At 34.5% G+C, this 20,619-nt stretch overlaps 2 protein-coding genes across 2 annotated transcripts in view; one reads left to right on the top strand and one right to left on the bottom strand.

The window, feature by feature from the left end:
* LOC149901973 (zwei Ig domain protein zig-8-like) overlaps positions 1-20,619 on the top strand; it is a 298,586-nt gene that overhangs the window by 19,374 nt on the left and 258,593 nt on the right. The window lies entirely within an intron of this gene.
* Positions 11,882-14,338, bottom strand: LOC149901980 (uncharacterized). The gene has a single exon (XM_090111179.1). It carries the CDS (start codon positions 14,336-14,338, stop codon positions 11,882-11,884), a length of 2,457 nt encoding a protein of 818 aa, XP_089967305.1.

Below are 20,619 nucleotides of genomic sequence, written 5' to 3'. Positions count from 1 at the left end.
AATATTTATGGATATATTATGAGGAGGTTAGTAAAATTATTGAATAAAAATATTTGTTGGTGTATATTATTTGTATTTTCACGGATAACAAGCAAATATAACACAATACTTATATTAAGATTAATATGGCTATGTTTTCTTATTCCACAAACAAATGTTTTACATTTTCCGATTAACAAACATTCAAATAACGTTAAAATTGAATATTTAATAAATAACTATTTCACTGTCAGATTAATATTTCCCAACAATGTTTTGGCTTAACCGGCTTACGCTCACCAATGTTTGTATTCACAGTAAAAATAACAAAACTAACGAACAAAAATATCCATCGTTTCCACAAATGAATTACATCGTACCCTCATTAATTGATTCGTAATGTAACATTATATAACATGGCCGTTTAATAATTAAATAATATTTAGTAGCCTCAAGGGAGAGTCTCGTGTTTACTCAAGCTCAAACATTTATTTATTCAATTAGACTCCTATAGAAGCACTTTTGAAACGTCATTACATATTTTTAACATTTACCACCGATTCGGAAAGCAGTATCTACGGAGAAGAATCGGCAAGAAACTCCATAGTTGTTTTTTTAAATCATGTCAGTTTTACAATTTAACTTTACAAAATACATACATGTGTAACATCATATATTATGATATGGTACATCATATATTATTTAGAGAATGACATTTTGCAAACAGCCACAAATTAATAATCCAACATGACCTAACCCAACCCTTTTATGTTTTGCATTAAATGAAGCTTAGATTATCCGTCATACGGAATTATTAATTCTCGGATGTTCCAGAAACCCCGAGTGTATATTGAGTTTGTGATGTAAATTTTCGGAGCTGCAGAAAACAATTAGTAAAGTTTTGTAGGTGTTTAAAATTGTCTAGTCGTTGGAAGTTTAAGTAGTGTGTGACGGAATTCTGAGGAAATTCTCAAGTACTTATGCGGTATATTGTTATAGCGGATACGGCACGCTTGTGTGGAACAAGTTTTATGCTTTTAAATATTGTGTAGACTAATGTTGTAAGCGTACATTTTACCTACGATAGATCCTACACTAAAACGAAAACTAACACGAAAACGAGAGCTGGATTATTTCATTTATCAATAAATAAAGCTGAAAAGTTTGTTTGTTTGGTTGAACGTACTAATCTCAGGAACTAGGGGACCGATTTCAAAAAATATTTCAATGTTATCTAGAGCACATTAATTATCGAGCGAGGGTAGACTATAGAATATGGGTATATTGAGCAATAGGATCACAGAACTATATCGAGGATAGCAGCAACGCGGACACAGCTAACAAAAGCATGCCTAGCCGCATTTTTTTTTATTCCGTATCGATTAATATATTATACTATTGACTATAATTTATATTCAAACTCAAACTTGAACATTTATTTATTCAATTAGACTTCTTTAAGAAACACTTTTGAATCGTCATAACATATTTTAACATTTACCACCGATTGGAATTGGAATTGGAAAGCAGAAGTGCTTCTTAAAGAAGTCTAATTGAATAAATAAATGTTCGAGTTTGAGTTTGCATATAAATTATAGTCAATAGTATAATATATTAATCGATACGGAATAAAAAAAAAAATGCGGTTAGGCATGCTTTTGTTAGCTGTGTCCGTGTTGCTGCTATCCTCGATATAGTTCTGTGATCCTATTGCTCTTAAGCGTGATCATAATATGTATACCCATATTCTATAGTCTACCCTCGCTCGATAATTAATGTGCTCTAGATAACATTGAAATATTTTTTGAAATCGGTCCCCTAGTTCCTGAGATTAGTACGTCATAACATATTTTAACATTTACAACCGATTGGAATTATTGGAATTGGAAAGCAGTACCTATACATATCTATGTTATTCTTGCTTGAGTGAATATAATATGATGTATCCACTTGATATACCTAATATTGAATTCCAATTCTTCACGCCAATTTCCTTCAATAGTTGGGTATTATCCTGTCTGTTAATTCAACCGTTTACATGCCTATTAAGGCATTATAGTCTATAATTACATGATATGATATTATAATGTATGTGTAACTGATATTTAATACTAGCTACAGTCAAGCTGTAAATATTGTTGTTTCCGTCGCTTGTAACTTTTTACCTTTAAGACTCACAGAATAGTCATGTATGAGAGAAGTGTAGGTGATTTTGTCTTCTTTGAGCCCCTCATGGACACTTTTGTGATTTGGTGAACAATTGAGAGGTTGTTTGAAATGTGCCTAGTTTTGGCACCTTTGATTCGGGATGGCGGCTGGCGCCTGGGTCCGTCAAGGTTGAAAGCTTGGATTTCTGTTGGCCTTTCGGCTTTCATACCTGGACGATGTTGTTTCGAAACATTTTCTGCGCCACCTTTTGTAGAGCAGAGGCTTTTACATTTCCCCACAGACTGGACTATATTGTTTAGCATGTAAGATTATAGTGTGAAAAGAGAAATAAAAGGCTTTTTTATTTTTTTTATTTATTTTTTATTTTACAGTCAAGCTATTATTTACTTTACATTCTAAAATACACGACAAAGTTTTTATCAAAATCTGTTCAGTAGTTTTGGTATGATCAATCATACCTAACAATCACCTATACTTTTGAATTTATATTACCTAATTCAAATTCATTAGCTATTTAAATCACTATTTACAATTTAATATCAATGTATAAATATTATTATTTCAATGAAAAAAGTTCTTGTTGGATAAAGGCAAAATTTATTTAACATTACTTTATTTTGAGTATCCACAACTTCTATGGCACAATTTATGTTATGTATGGATTTTTCTTAGAACAAATTCCTGTTTTATTTCATGATTTATTACCATACTTATCCACTTCGTAAAAGCTACGAGCTTTAAAGCTTTTTGTACTGTTTATTGCGTTTGCTTAGCTTAATTCAGGTTAAGTATGTTATTGGATAATTTTTACTCTGTATTATTATTATTATAAATAATGGAAAAATTTATATATTTTTGTTTCTACAACAAAACTAAAATGGTATATAGACATAATGTCTTATGGCTTTTAATATTTTGATTTATTACCAATTTTTGAAGTGAAACTTCTTTATCGGGGTTGGAAAAAAATTTAGTGTAACATTTTTTAGTTACGCGTGACATTTTTCGTGCATTTTTCCGTTCCCGCCATCTTTTTCTTATCCCTACCACGCGAGATTCGACGTGATTCTGTAAAGTTGCATATAGTAAATTATTTTTTGGAAATAAGGTCATAAAGAAGTTTCACTTCTTACGTGTGTACACTAGTACACACACACATTTTTTTTAATTACGGGAACAGTATGTATTTATTAAGCAACGTAGTAACAATTAACATCCTACTTAGGTATACTTACATTATACTTATAGAATACGAAAGTTTTTGAGAATGGATGGATGTTTGTTACTCCTTCACGTAAAACCTGTACCTACTGCATGGATTTGGTTAGTCAAAATTATGCATGAAATATAGAAATACTTGATATTGTTCGCGGGTGAAACCGCACGGCACAGCTAGTACAAACAGCCTTAAGTCCTGACCCCGTCCTATTCTCCTTAATCAAGTAATTAATTATAATGCAGTTTGATTAACAATCAGTAGTTACATAATATTATATGATCAAATACTATTATCACTACATAGTATAAACAAAGTCGCCTTTTCTGTCCCTTTGTCCCTATATGTATGCTTAAATCTTTAAAACAACGCAACAGATTTTGATGCGGTTTTTTACAGATAAAGCGATTCAAGAGGAAGGTTTTAGTATATAATTTACTAGCTGCGCCTCGCGGTTTCACCCTACAAGCCTTCCTTGATAAATGGGCTATATAACAGCGAAATAATTTTTCAAATCAGACGAGTTGTTCCTGAGATTAGCGCGTTCAAACAAACAAACAAACTATAAATTTATAAAGAATAGAAAAAATTCGATCACGAGGCGGGACTCGAACCCGCATCCTTCGCGCCATTCCGGGGCGGATGCCTGACCAACTCAGCCACTCGTGACCCGCCAGAGCAATCGAATTTATTCTATTCTTTCAGTTTTATGTGTCTGAAGGGACACACCGCGCGCCATCTATTGAGATGATTAACAACCATTTCAACCAATATGAAGCACTTTTCAGTGAATACAATATTGTAACGATGGAACACGACCTTTTTTGTTGAATTTATATTTTTGGTTTTATGGCATTCAAATGCTTTATAAATATAAATTTATAAAGAATAGAAAAAATTCGATCACGAGGCGGGACTCGAACCCGCATCCTTCGCGCCATTCCGGGGCGGATGCCTGACCAACTCAGCCACTCGTGACCCGCCAGAGCAATCGAATTTATTCTATTCTTTCAGTTTTATGTGTCTGAAGGGACACACCGCGCGCCATCTATTGAGATGATTAACAACCATTTCAACCAATATGAAGCACTTTTCAGTGAATACAATATTGTAACGATGGAACACGACCTTTTTTGTTGAATTTATATTTTTGGTTTTATGGCATTCAAATGCTTTATAAATATAAATTTATAAAGAATAGAAAAAATTCGATCACGAGGCGGGACTCGAACCCGCATCCTTCGCGCCATTCCGGGGCGGATGCCTGACCAACTCAGCCACTCGTGACCCGCCAGAGCAATCGAATTTATTCTATTCTTTCAGTTTTATGTGTCTGAAGGGACACACCGCGCGCCATCTATTGAGATGATTAACAACCATTTCAACCAATATGAAGCACTTTTCAGTGAATACAATATTGTAACGATGGAACACGACCTTTTTTGTTGAATTTTATTTTATAAATTTATATTTATAAAGCATTTGAATGCCATAAAACCAAAAATATAAATTCAAACAAACAAACTCTTCAGCTTTATAATATTAAGTATAGATTAGGTTTTAGACAGAGCGAGTGAAGCCGCGGGCGGAAAGCTAGTCTGTTAATAATTGCACCTGCAAAATGTAAAGCAAACCTAAAATCAATTGAAACCATTACACAAAATGAACCAATTGTCGATATAAAATGATTGCTATTTCGGGATAATTAATCTGATTTGCATTTACAACCTTTAATTCGGTTATCTGAGTAATTACTGTACTGCTGTTTAATAAGGTTTACATTATAATCGACTTTTGATGCATAATTTTAATTATAACACATTGTTTTATGATTAAATACCTACTTTGGAAGCTTTGGCCATGCTTTGGAAGGAAGATAATATCACAGTTTTCGTTTTAGTCAAGAAATTATCTGAGGCTAAGTGTTGTCCTTGCACACAATACCATCACACATCATACATGTTTTTCCTAATCTCAGTAGCTTTTTTTTGCCTTATTTTCGTATTATTTGTGTGTATAAAATATAAACTACTAGCTTTCTGCCTGCGGCTTCACCCGATTTATCTAAAATCTAATAAATTGTATACTTAACCCTTCCTCTTGAATCACTCTGTCTATAAAAAAAACCGCATCAAAATCCGTTGCGTAGTTTTAAAGATTTAAGCATACATAGGGACAAAGAAAGCGACTTTGTTTTATACTATGTAGTGATATTCCAGTTAAACAGATCCAAACAAAAAAGACACTAGATCAAAATTTCAAAAACAAAAAGGTTAAACCTTCGAGAACCTTCTAGTGTGAATAATGAAGTATCTTATCAATACATATAATAAAATTCTAGAAAAGTGGTGTCTGTACAATGAAAATATGTAAAAAAAAATTAGCAGGGGTTATTACTAAATCGATACCAAACCCAAAACTGTTGTTAAAATTTTTATTGTCTGTTTGTCTGTTTGTCTGTTTGTCTGTTTGTCTGTATGTTTGAACACGCTAATCTCAGAAACGGCTTATCCGATTTAGATGCGGTTTTCACTAATATATTGCGGTAAGCTTCATTTAACATTTAGTGTTTATTTCATGTCAATCGGTTCATAAATAAAAAAGTTATGACCATTTAAGTAATCACAGCGAACATTTGCTTAGGCATTCTATACATGAATTACTTTATTACGTAAATTATACGCTAAAGTTATTCCTTGATATGTCCAGATGATCATATCGAAAGTCCCCAAGCGTGGGGGGGGGGGGTGGTTATGCTGAGGGGGTAGTAGGGGGGGTCAAAGGACCTTTATTTAGATTTTTGCTCATAAGTCTAAAACCTGCACAAATAGCATTATGGTTACTTCTAGGTAAATTTTCTATATAAAAGGTCTTTGAAATTATGTCGCAGGTATTATATTTTTAACCCCCGACGCAAAAAGAGGGGTGTTATGTCCGCTATGTGTGTTTGCGTGTCTGTCTGTGCCACCGTAGCTCGCTAACGGGTAATACGAATTAGATGCGTTTTTTTGTTACATTAGTTGTTTATTATATTATATAGGGGTAAGTGGGAATGAAAAAAACGAATGTTAGTTGTTAATGTAGGTTATACCCAAGTGATATATCAAATGAAAATAGACGACATGTCAGAAACAATTAGTCAAATTTTATCAAAATCGGTTCATCCATTTATTTGATATAGGGGTAAAAGTGGGAATAAATAAATGAATTTTATCAAATATACTCAAGTGACGTATCTAATGAAAGACATGACGTGTAAAGTACAATAAGACATATTTTATCAAAATTGGTTCATCCATTTATTGGATAAAAGTGGCAATAAAAGTTGTCAAATATACCTAAGTGGCATATCAAATGAAAGGGCATGACCTGACGTGAGAAGTATAATGAGGCATAGGTATTTAATCAAAATCGGTTCATCCAATAATTATATGTAGGGCAAAAGTGGGAATGAGAAAAACGAATGCTGTCTGTTATACCCAAGTGATATATCAAATGAAAAAAGACGACCTGTCAGAAACAATTAAGTAGTCCAATTTTATCAAAATCGGTTCATCCATTTATTTGATATAGGGGTAAAAGTGGGAATAAATAAATAAATTTTATCAAATATACTCAAGTGACTTATGTAATGAAAGACATGACGTGTAAAGTACAATAAGACATATTTTATCAAAATTGGTTCATCCATTTATTGGATATCGGTATAAAAGTGGGAATAAAAGTTGTCAATTAATATACCCAAGTGGCATATCAAATGAAAGGGCATGACCTGACGTGAGAAGTATAATGAGGCATATTTAATCAAAATCGGTTCATCCATTTATTGATTTATAGCGGTAAAAGTGGGAATCAATAATCGAATGTGGTCAAATAATATAATCAAGCGGCATATCAAATGACGTGTGAATTACAATTAGTCATGTTTTATCAAAATTGGTTAATCTGTTTATTACATATAGGGCACCTTAGGGGTGATAGTGGGGATAAATAATCCAAATGGAGTACCAAACGAAAGGATATGACATGTACATAATATATAGGTATGATTAGACATGGTTTAGATCAAAATCGGTTCTGCCATTTACTAGGGGTGAAAGGGAAAAGTTGAAAGTCTGTGAAAGTAGAAGGAATATGGGAGCGGGAGAATAAACACATCCTGGAAATTTTGAACTCTTCTGTACCTAAGTTTTATAGCTCAGTTTAGTAATAAATTTTACTAACAGTTCTTTTGTGTTATTATTTATTTTATTTCTTAACTTTATAATAATGTGTAAGTACTTATAATTTAGTTGTATATGATAGTACGTGTTTCAAGACGTGTTTACTCAATAATTGTGTGAGTAGTAACTACTATGCAGTCACTATTCCACGCGGACGAAGTCGCGGGCACAGCTAGTAAGTAATATATCAGATAGGCTATCTGCCCTTCCGTCCTAGTGATTTATTTAGGAGCCGCCTTGCATGACGTATTCGTACTTACAAAGTCCCTAATCTTACATGATCCCATTAATTTTGCTTGTTTCTTGCGTGAAACTAAATCTTGGATTATAATCCTGAACGTTGTAGTGAATACACGTATCAAATAATTGTATACGCGCTATATTTAGCAAGGTTAGATTGGAGGTACGATTAGGTTTCATCTCAATATAACAACGCTATTATAAGAAAAACGGGGACTCTTACTAACATAATATAATATTATACGTTTTTACATAGATTTCAGGTATGTAGGGGAGACCGGGTACAAAAGTAACGGTGGGTCGAAAGTAACAAATGCTCTCTAGATTTATCCAATGGGCGAACACCGCTTAGCCTCTGTCAGGCGATAGCCGAGAGCGCTCCCCTTAATTGTATTCATTCGCCGCGTGCGCCACGCGCTTTTAGGCTGTGTGACAGGACGCTACGTGTTTTCACGAATCAAAAGTAAGATTTTCGACATTTTTTTATTAAACGTTTACGTAGTCTTAAAAGGATGATAGAAATCTGAATGTTTGCATATCCATTCTTGATTAGAGTAATTGTACATTGCTCATAATCATCTTTATGTAGCACGTTCCGTTTTAAAGTTTTGTTGCACGTCTTGGCAAAAATATAGACGGGTACAAAAGTAACATAGCCCTATGGGTACAAAAGAAACATGTTATTTTTATCCCATTATGATTATGTATATTTTTATGTACATCTCTTCAACAGAATGCCGCGACAACGCATTAGAACTACTGATCGAGGAATTACCGACACGGCTGAAGAGCATTTTGAAAGATGGTGCAACAAATAGAGGCATTGCAAAAATATAATATTTTTTTTATATAGATTAAAAAAAAAATAAAAGCCGGTAATACTAGTGCAGCTACCTTGCGTCGATCGAGATTTACTAATAACAAGTAAAGTAATCTACGCGACTATTTAATCGAGTGCTCTGCAGTTTATTTTCAGTTATCTCCATCAACGAGCATAATGTGAATAATTTTTTTGATAACCTTGCTGAGGTATTGGGAAAGGTACCAATTTGAGCCAAAAGATATTTGGAATATGGACGAGACAGGGGTGACCACTGTCCAAAAACCTAGCAAAATTGTAGATTAAAAAGGGATTAAACAAGTAGGTGCCATAACCTTAGCAGAGCCTGGAAAATTAGTAACTGTTGCTGTTGCCATTAATGCTCTAGGAGAACACATCCCGCTTTTTTCGTATTGCCGAGGGTCCTGTTGGTGGTGCTGGAGCTGGGAATGCTAGTGGATGGATGCAGGATGCAGCATTTTTAATTATAAAATAATGTGTATGGGCTGCTGATTGATATGATATGATATCCCATACACTCCTTTAGCTGATAAATTGATAGTTGATGGTTTGATGGTGTAAAACAAGTTATTGCCTTTGATCACTTTATTGTTGATTGCTATAAACTAATGATGATAATATGATATTGATATATTTGATAGTTGATTGATAATGAGATTAATTGATATAGCGCGTACACCCCGAGCGCTTTACACGAGCCGCGAGCGCAGACCAACTGGGTGAAGATGTTCTTGTCACCATAATGAAATAGGATCGTGTAAAGCGCTGAGTCAGGATGTACGGCTAGCCCGTACATGCTCCCAGGCCAAAAAGATGATATTGATGATATGATAATGATCTAAAACTAAACAAGGTGATAAACAATAAGAACTTATATCTAATGATGATGATATTACAATATATGATCTTAAATGCTAAACACAGGGGGAGATTATACATTGAACATTGATAGAGTGTTGTTTGGGGAAGTGGACCGATCACACTTTTTGCTTTTTGCACTTTCACTATCACTTTTCACTAACACTTGTTGCTGCAATGGCGAGCCCTTAGCTCGCGCCACCGGCCCCAGCGGCCGCTGGAGAGGCGAGCCTCTGGCTCGCGTCGACGACACCGGCGACTGCTGTAGTGGCGAGCCTCTAGCTCGCGCGGGAGACCCCTGCTGCTGTTGTTGAGACGGTGAGCCCCGTGCTCGCCGCCTTGCCCGCCAGAATAAGATGCCACCGATAACCAGTATGGTGACCATGGCGAGATAAATCATCGCATAATGATGTATATCGTGATAAGATATACCATCGATGACTGGATCAATCTTTTTGATGTTGTTAATTTGCTCTTCAATCTTGATAATATTTGATGTGATATTATTTGTACTCTCATCGGCTGGCAGGTCCGTTAATGATAAATTTACTAAATTATTGATAGGTGATAACCATGATGTGTTCATATCAGGTGCTATTTGCGATATATTGTTTTTCTTTCTATAAGTTTGAATATAAAATTCTGATGATTTTATCAAACAATTTTGATCAATTGATATGATTCCGGTGTTATTTAATTGGATGGCCATAAGTTTTTGTTCACATAATATCTTGTACTGGCAATTGTTGCAGCAAAAATAAAAGTATTTATTGGGCTTGTTGATTGAAACTAAAATATTCTTGCATTTATTCATAACAGTTAGACAGCTGTTGGAGTTTTCTGCTTTCTCACATAAGTCTTTTTCGCTATTAAAATGATAAATAGGCTTGTTAATACGACACAACATTGTCTCTATGTTTTGATTCTCACAAACATGTAATTCGATCTCTGATAGCATTATGAATGAGTCTTTCTTTATATTTAGCGCCAGGTATTCGCTAATAGGTACTATACTGATCATATTTTTTTCAAATTGTTTTGGAATAGCAATGACCTTGAGCAAATCATATGTATCTCTAGTGACTAGAGGTATTGATATTTCGAATATGAGAAACTTTTTTGATAATCTAGCTTTGATCTTTAGCAATTTATAAATACTTGATGGATTCGTGGGGTCAGTGGGTAGTGATAAATCTTTTGATAATTGGGATGATATTATGTTCAACTCTTCCTGCAGTTGCTTGGGGGTTAAAAAGTGAATGTTATATTTTCCATTAAATATATCTGTGATAGTTTCTAATAGATAACCTTGAATGCTTTTAAGTTTAATTAAAATATTATTAACGATTATGGCTGTCATAGTAAATTCACTGATATAGGTGTTGTTTTGCATCTCCGACTGCAATACGCCCATTGCAATGTCGATTTCATTTAACTTTTTGGTAACGCTTTTATGATGATTTTGCATAACTGATTCAATTCTTTTGATAAGATTAAATTCTGCTTCTACAACGGAAGTTTGATTTTTCCATAAACTAGCCATGTGCCGCTGATTTACTTTAATTAATTCGATATCTTTCTCGTACTGTTCGGCAAAGTTACTATCGAGTATTCCAAACAACTGATTAGCGACGTAACCTACACCGTTGATAAGGCCGCGCCGTCTGCGCGCGTGCCCGTCCAGACGCTGATCTAGCAACAATCTATTGTAATGTTGTAGCTCGGAGTACTCGTGATTTAATTGATACATGATACCTTCGCACTGTGAATGTTGTTTTATCTTAACACAGATGGTTTCTAAGTATTCTAAATACTTGCGAGACGCCATGTCGCCATGCCAATACGGGTTCATGTCGTAGTAAACAATGAGTCTCCAGTCATCTGTTATTAAATGCATTTTTGCAATGTCGTCGAAAAATAAACTTGTATTATTTTGTAGCGGAGTGATATTATATGAGGCGATTGTGTTTGTAAATAATGTCATAAAAAATAGAAGAATTGTTGTTGCGACGGTTGCAAAATTGTATTTTTGATTTCTCCTTCTCGTGGTTGTATGATTGTTTGATACTGTTTCTTCTTGATTGACGGGTAAAATTGATAACTTTATGATAGGTCTTTTGATATATCCATTTTTAGTTTTTAATGTGACCACACGCACGTAGCCATCACTACCAGGATGCAACTCCACCACTCGCCCTAAAGGCCATTTTCCTGCGGGAAGATTGCTGTCGTGAATGATTACAATGTCATTTAATTTGATATTATCTTTTGATTGTCTCCACTTGCTTCTCGTTGATAAATTTATTAAATATTCATGTTGCCACCTCTTCCATATGTCTTGAAATATTTTTTGTGCTAAATGTAATCTTGTTCGTAGATCTCTCTCTGTTTCATATGAAAATGTGATGGTGTCAAATAATCGAGCTCCTCGGAGTCTTCTGTTAAAGCACAAAGTGGCCTTGAATTTAAGCAAGCCTCTAGCTGAGCTAGTATTGTACTATATTCTTCGTATGTTAATCGTTGCTCGCCAACCACCCTCTTAAGGTGAAATTTGAGACTTTTGACGGCTGCTTCACTAAGACCGCTCGCTGAAGGCCAAGATGGGGCATTAAAATGCCATGTTATGCCCATATCCGCCACCTCTGATTGAAATTGTGTGTTAAATATTTTGAGTATGTCATCGTATTCTTGCTGTAATATTTTATTTGCTCCTATGAAATTAGTGCCGTTATCACTGTAGATGTGACCAGGCTTACCCCTGCGAGCTGACATTCTACGCAGGGCTGATATAAAACTTGCACTTGATAAATCTGATACCAGTTCCAGGTGTACAGCCTTGGTGGCCATACAAGTAAATACTGCAATGTAACCTTTTGTTGTCTTGATACCTCTTCCAGCGTTTGATTTGATAAATACATGACCTGTATAGTCGACTCCCACGTTGTAGAAGGGTCTTGATGGGTTTACTCTAGCAGCTGGTAAATCTCCCATAATTTGATGATGCTTGGTGGGATTATGTCTCCTACATTTGATACATTGTCGTACTATCTTTTTAACAGCCCTATAGCCACCCATAATCCAATATTTCTGCCTCAAATATGATGATGTTAGCCTAGCACCTCCATGATAAGTAGATTGGTGTGCTTCATTAATTAATAATTTCGAGAGACGACTGTTATTCGGTATGATGATAGGATTTTTCATGTCAGGGTCAAGGTAAGCATGTCGCAGCCTTCCCCCTACTCTGATGATTTGTTGTTGATCGATATAAGGATTTAATTCACACAATTTACTTTTCCTATGTATATTATTACCACTTCTTAAATCTGATATTTCCCTTTCAAATGATAACTGTTGAATATTTCTGATAATAAGCAATGTTGCACGTTTCAATTCCTCCACTGATAAATAACTTTGATATTTATTTTTGTTGTTGGTGAATCTACACATCCATGCAACAATTCGCACAGCCTTACGGAATGTGCTGTGTTTTGATAATATATCTAGTATGATAGAATTATTATGATGATTTGTTACCGCAGCGGTAACTTGTTTTGATACTTTCAACTCTTGATCTGTTGAATATATTGTGACCTTATTATTTTGATCACTAAATGTTGATAGCCACTTGGGGCCTTGCCACCACAAAGAATGATCCTTCAATTGTGATGCTGATAAACCTCGACTTGCACAGTCAGCAGGATTTTCTTCTGATTTGACATACCGCCAGCAATCTGGAGGCATGACCTTCGTTATTTGCTGCACTCTGTTTGCCACAAACGTTTTCCATCTAGCTGCATCTCCATTTAACCAACCTAAAACTACTGTACTGTCAACCCATCCATACATTTTGATATCATGATCCTTAAAATATTCCTTAACCTTATTCATTAATTTTGATAAAAGTAATGCTCCACTTAATTCTAATCTAGGTAATGTAACGACCTTGCTAGTGGGCACAAGTCTCGTTTTTCCAACCAATAATGTTATATGTGAATCTTCACCTTTATTTACACGGCAATATATAACACATGCATATGCTTTCATAGACGAGTCACAGAACCCATGTAACTCGATACTATCGCAATTACGGGTGTGAATCCAGCGTGGTAGTTTTATATCTTTGATCACGCTAATATCGTTTCTAACTTTGATCCATTCCTTATATATTTCTCCTGGTATTTGATCATCCCATCCTATATGCGCCGCCCATACTTGTTGAAAAATAATTTTTAATTTTGTTGATAACGGTGATAGCCATCCGATAGGGTCGAATAATTTTGATATGTCTGATAAAAGCATTCTCTTTGTTATTTTTGATGATTTCAAGGGTTCTAGTTGCGAATGAAATGTAAAAATATCTTCTTCGGGATTCCAGCCTAATCCTAGCGTTTTTGTTGTTTCTGATTGTTTAAAACTAAAATCACTAGAATTGATATTGGATTCTTTTATATTTTGTGATAATTCCGTAGTATTTGATTTCCACTTACGTAAGTTAAAGCCACTTGATTGCAATAACTTAATTAAATCGTTTTGTAATATCTTAGCTTCCTCTATGGAATGACAACCGTGTATGACGTCATCCATATAAAATGAGTTCTCTAAGACTTCGATTGCGGAGCTATGTAAATAATTATTTCTCTCATCACTAGCCAGCTGTTTTAAGGTCATCATAGCTAGGAATGGAGCTGCTTTCGTACCATAAGTAACCGTCGTGAGTTGATATTCACGAATAGGTTCCGAAGTAGAGTCCCGCCATACTATTTTTAATAATTTCTGATCTTCCGGGTGTAGCCAAATTTGACGAAACATTTTTTCTATGTCCGCAGTAAAAGCAAATTGATATTGTCTCCATTTAATGATTAAAGACTGTAAATCTTGTTGAAGATTCGGACCTTTTTGCATAAGGTCATTTAAACTGTATCCTGATGAAGTTTTGCATGATGCATTGAACACAACTCGAAATTTCGAATTTATGTCGCTATCTGTACGCACGCAATGATGAGTATTGAAACACTCTGGCTTAGACGTATTAGAGGCCGGTATCATATGACCCATTGAGTGATAATCTTGCATAAATAATTTATATTGTGTATGAATGTTATTGTTTTTGATAAATTTCTTTTCTAACGATTTAAATTGCGCTACAGCCTTGAATTTTGACTCTCCTAATTTTTCCGAATAATTGTTATGCATTGGAAGACGAACCTCGTAACGGCCATCTTCCCGCCTTGTTGTTGTATTTTTGTAGTAGTTGATACATTGTTGATCTTCGGTTGATAATTGCGACTCCTCAATGATATCCTCGATTTCCCAAAATTTTTGAATTTCTTCCAAATTATTGATGACGACGTTGCATTGTAAAGTTTTCACGCTACCTATCAAAATCCAACCCAACTGTGTGTTTTGTGCTATAGGCATATTATTATTACCTTTACAAATTCCTTCCATAACAATTAATGAATAAATATCTGCCCCTAATAGCAAGTCCACCGGGCGACTTATATTGAAGTCGGGATCGGCTAATTTGATATTGTTGATATACGGCCAAAATGGCTTCGAAAAAGTGCTATTAGGCAGGTTATTCACTAGGTTTTTCATGATATATGCTTCCGTTTCAAATTGAAAATGATTGTTAATTGATGCACATGTGATTGATATGACACCCTTGCAATTGCTCTCCTTGATACCGACACCTGATATTACACCACGGCATTGTTGTCGAGGTTGTCCTAAAATTTGAGCAGCGTGTTCTGTGATAAGTGAGGTTTGAGAACCTTGATCAATTAAAGCCCGCATTTTGATAAATGACCCGTCGTTTGCTTGTACTTTTAATATGGCTGTCGCTAAAAGAATCTCAGGTGTTTCACGTTGCATCGAAACGTGAGCATTCCTCTGCACCTGTTGCGGCTCATGTTTTTGATAACCCTGGCTTGCTATTTTCGAAGAACTAGGAATGGAAATCTCATACGCCTCGTGTATGATAGTATTATGCTTCCCATGGCATTTCAAACATCTTTTTTCAGAAAAACATGGTTTACCATTGTGTGAATAGAGGCAACTTTCGCATACACCCAATCTTGTAACCGTGCCGCGTCTTGTTGGCGGTGTCATATTCAAAAACTTATTACAGTAAAACAGACAATGCTCGTTGGTTTTGCAAAGTTCGCATTTATGATGTTTCTGCGAACTGATGGGAACTGATGGGTCTTCTTGTTTGCGATTTTGATGGGAATGGGAAATAAATTTATTGCTTGTGGGAAACGATGTCTTGATAAAATTTTTGTTTAATTTATAAAATGGTTGATATGAATTCTTGATCTCAGGTTTCTTTTTTAATGACTCTAATGATGTAAATTTATTTTCCAGAAATGTTAAAAACTCTTTTAATGTTGCTAATTCTCGAGGCTGTTTTAAAGTATTGATATATGCGTTATGCGTCTCGGAGTCCAATTTCTGGGCGATTAAATGTACGATTAATGGATCCCACGATCCTACGTCGACACCTAAGTTTTTGATAGCGTTGATAGTTTCTATGGTCGTATCATGTATCCGTTTGATATGATTTAATGATGTTTGTTGAGCGACAGGTATATTCAATAAAATATCAATATGCGAACGGAAAATTAATGATTTGTTATTGTAGCGATTATTAAGTATATCCCAGCATATTAAATAATTATCCGAGGTTATTGGTAGATGCTGAATAAGCCTTTCAGCTTCTCCTTTAACTTTTGTTTTCAAGAATTGCATTTTTTGCGCCGATGATAATGATGGATTGTCGTGAATCGTTTCTTTAAATACATCTTTAAAAGAGCACCACTGATGATAATTACCACTAAATACTGGTATTTCTATATGTGGTGTAGATTGTTCCCTATGTGATATAGACCATAATTTTTTGTTAAGCGATTTGATGATATCGTTATATTTTTGTTCATATGATAAAAAGGTATTCTCGTATTCCGAGTTTCTACCCCCAAGCTCACTGTCCAACTCCCAATGGAGAGAGTCTATTAGAGACCAGCGCGACTGTATTGATTTTAATAAATGATCGAATTCCCACTTTTCGTTAACATCATCCAAAATGATATTTGATATTGTATGATCAAAAGCCTTAAAATAACTTATCTGTCTACGAATCATTTCGTCCGTTTTACTACTAATTTTTTGATCAGTTAGTACCTTAGAAGATGACTGAGATTGAGAGGTCCCTGGGACACCGAGAGGTTTAGCAGGTTGTAATAACGGTGTCTTAGGCCTTTCCTCTTTGCCTTGATTATAATTAGAAATTACTCCCCTGATATATTTATATCTATCTTGAGCTAACTCGAACTCATTATTTTCGAAATAACTATGAGATCGTATGACCTCGATATTTATTTATTTATTTATTTATATTTATTTTTATTTATTTATTTATATTTTAGGAGAATCTACAGCTGTATCCTTAAAGATAGTCACATAATATAATACTTACAATAAGCCATTTACAGATTCTCACGGCTAGAAAAATGTTAATATATAACAATTACAAATGTGAGCGATTACCTACACGAATCAAATGCTTAAAACCAATGCCATTGTAACACCAATCAAATTACATATCAACTTGACCACCAAACTGACGGAAGAACTCATTAGCTAACTGACGCTTAATGGAGTAAGAACTGCTGCAGAATAAGTCGAAGTCGAACTGTTTTGATAGCTTGTTAAAATTATTGCTTACGCGTAGAATAAACGAGTTTTGACGATAGTTAGTGTTGACTGCGGAAGTAAAGATAGGATTATATTTACGAGATAAAATTGAGGGTGTGTATAAAGAAATTTTGGCTAGTAGTTCTGGGCAGTCTATTTTATTGGATGTAATGCCTAAAAGTAATAAAATATCAGAAATCTCCCGGCGATATGTTAGGGGTAGGAAGTGAAATTTGCTGCAGACCTCGTAATAATCCTCAGATTTGTACGGGACGTGTAATCGGTAACATAGGAATTTCAAAAATTTCATCTGTATTCGTTCAATTCTAGTTATATATTTATCGTATCGCGGATTCCATATTGGCGACGCATATTCAAGAATGCTACGTACGTAAGCACAAAACAGAATTTTAAACGTTTTCGCCTTTTTAAAATCTGACGAAATTCTCATTATAAAGCCTAAAGCTTTAGAAGCTTTAGCTAGAATATAATCGATATGTTTATCAAACATGAGTTTTGGGTCATGTATCACTCCTAGATCTCTTATGTCAGGGCTAGTTCCAAGATCTTGATTTTTTATTCGATAGTTGAAACGCAGTGTTTGTTTTTTACGACTAAATGAGACGACTGTGCATTTACCAGGATTGAGATCTAATTTATTTTGAGTACAATAGTAGTCTAATTTATTAAGGTCATCTTGAAGCATAGCAGCATCAGCAGAAGATTTAATAGTCCTAAATATCTTCATGTCATCAGCAAAGCAAAGAAGATTTGAGTGTGTGAAGCAATTTGGAATATCATTTATAAATACGCAAAACATAAGAGGACCCAAAAGGGAGCCCTGAGGTACTCCACTTGGTATTACCACCCAACTTGATATATAGTTACTTATTACAACTGCTTGAGATCTATTGTTGATATACGAGGAAAACCATCTGAGTAAGTTACCTCTAATGCCCATTATGTATAATTTATGCAAGAGAATCTTGTGATCTATGCGGTCAAAACATTTACTGTAGTCCGTGTAGATTACATCGACCTGATGGCCTGTCTCCATAGCATCAGTAATGTAATCATTCAGAAGCACCAGGTTAGTCACGGTTGATCGACCTTTAAGAAATCCATGCTGATAACTCATGAATGTGTTTTTAAATACTGCATAAACCTGGTCGTATACTATTCTTTCGAAGACTTTGGCTATGATACACAATTTAGATATAGGTCTATAATTGACAACTTCCAACTTAGAACCTTTTTTGTGGACAGGTGTAACAAATGCCCTCTTCCACATTGAGGGGAATTCCATAAGAGTAAGTGATTTCTTAAATAAATAGGCTAGTGGAATGGCTATTGAGTCGGCACATTTTATAAGAAACAGTGGACTGATTTCATCAGGACCTGCAGATTTCGAAGGATCTAGTTGGGATAATGCCTTTTTTATCGTATTCAAGTCAATGTTTATCGAACAAAGGTCAAAATTTGATTCAAAATTACTTAATTCCAGTTCAGATACATAATTTGATAAATTTGTGTCAGTTTTGTCTAGGAATGTAGAATAAAAATATTCTGAGAATGCATTACAAATATTGTTTCCGGATGTGAGTAAATTGTTATTGTATTTAATATTGCTAGGTAAGCCTTTAGATTTCGATCTACATTTGAAAAAGGACCAGAAGTATTTAGGATTCTGTTCAATGGAATTTTCAACAGAATTTATATATTTTTGGTAACAGTCATTTTCTACATTCTTAACTCTATCCCTTAACAGTTTGTATGATTCTAAGCTACTTAGGTTTTTGTAAATCTTGTATTTGCGAAAATGTTTAAATTTTTCTTTAATAATCTTTTTTAAAGCTGGTGAATACCAAATAGGAAACTTATTGTCGACCACGGTTTTGCTTGGGATGTAAGTGTGTATTAGATTATTAACAATCGAATAAAAATAATTCACACATTCTTCAATGGAATGAGTCCTGTCAAACTCTTGTGACCAATTAATTTTAAACAATTCTGCATTTATTCCCTCGTAATCCCCTTTGTTGTATAATATTTTCTTCCTAGTATTCGATTTTAAATACGATATGTGAACAAATTCTACATCAATTATGAGTGCTTTATGGTAAGGGTCGATCGGTAAAAGCGGACGGACACATTCATACACAACAATAGAATCGTTCGATAACACTAAGTCGAGTATTCGGTTGCTAGCGTTATGTATGAAGTTGTACTGCTGCAAACCGTGAGTGTATAATTCGTCAATAAACAAACATTCATCACCATTCGAATAGTTTGAAGGAAGAAGTAGACCTTCAGAATTTAAATTCCAGGATATATTACTCATGTTAAAGTCGCCCGCAATAATTATTTTATCCGAGGGGTGATTGAGAATTATATTATTTAGTGCTTCTAGAAAGTTATGCAATTGTTGAGAAAATGATCTGCCTAAGTTTTGTTTACAAAGATATAATACACATATGTGAATATTAATAAGTTCGTTATGATATTTAACACGTATAGTCAACCAGAGGTCTTCGGCAGATGATTGAAATTGCTCCTGTGACGTCACGATTAATTCCTTTCGGGTTGCGACAAGCACGCCCCCTCCCCGAGATTGTCCTGTCGCCTCATAATTCCGATCCCTACGCCACACTACATAACGATTATCAAAAAATTCCGAGTCCGATATACCATCCACAAGCCATGTCTCCGTTAACAGTATAATATCATACGAGGTTAAACATAAATTACGAAAAAATAATAAGGACTTTGTCCTTAATCCTCTAACGTTTTGATAGTAAATTGATAATTTTGTATTTTCATTAGCCATTTCGTTTTGATACAATCAATAAACGTTTAGATGTCACGTTATAATCGAATAGAACCATTAACGATTTAACCTTACGTACGTACGTATATTTGCAAGTTATAATAATTATTAGAATAATAGTTACTAGAACGTATAAAAGTAAGATAATTGATAGACTTGTGTCAAATACAACACGATGTTCCAAACGCTGCATTATCACATTCAAACCACTATTAAATAAGTACTTATAATATATATCATTTCTACAAAATAATGTTCCTAACATTTCAACCGAGATTAAATCAAAATAGTATTTAATAAAATATAGCGATTCCATAAGTTTATTAATAATATTCACGAGAGCTTGAGTGCGTATTAAAACCATTAGAACGTTAACGACATTAATTCTAATCATATAAGTGCGACAGAGAAAAGTGCAAATACTAAATTGCACGAGTTTGTACGGAATAGCAATAATCGGTAAAGAATAAGTATTCGGAGCATCTTTGCAACAAGCGACACAAAAGAAAAATACATCCACCCGCATTAGTAGAGAATAAACCGGTTCGACTACGGTTGAGGCATGGCT

This window comes from Colias eurytheme, chromosome 16, assembly GCF_061535395.1.
Source record: "Colias eurytheme isolate Ceu_HAF_F1 chromosome 16, ilColEury1 Martin Lab GWU primary, whole genome shotgun sequence".
NCBI lineage: Eukaryota > Metazoa > Arthropoda > Insecta > Lepidoptera > Pieridae > Colias > Colias eurytheme.
The sequence above is the reverse complement of the archived record's forward strand: the minus strand, read 5'-3'. Positions and strand labels throughout refer to the sequence as shown.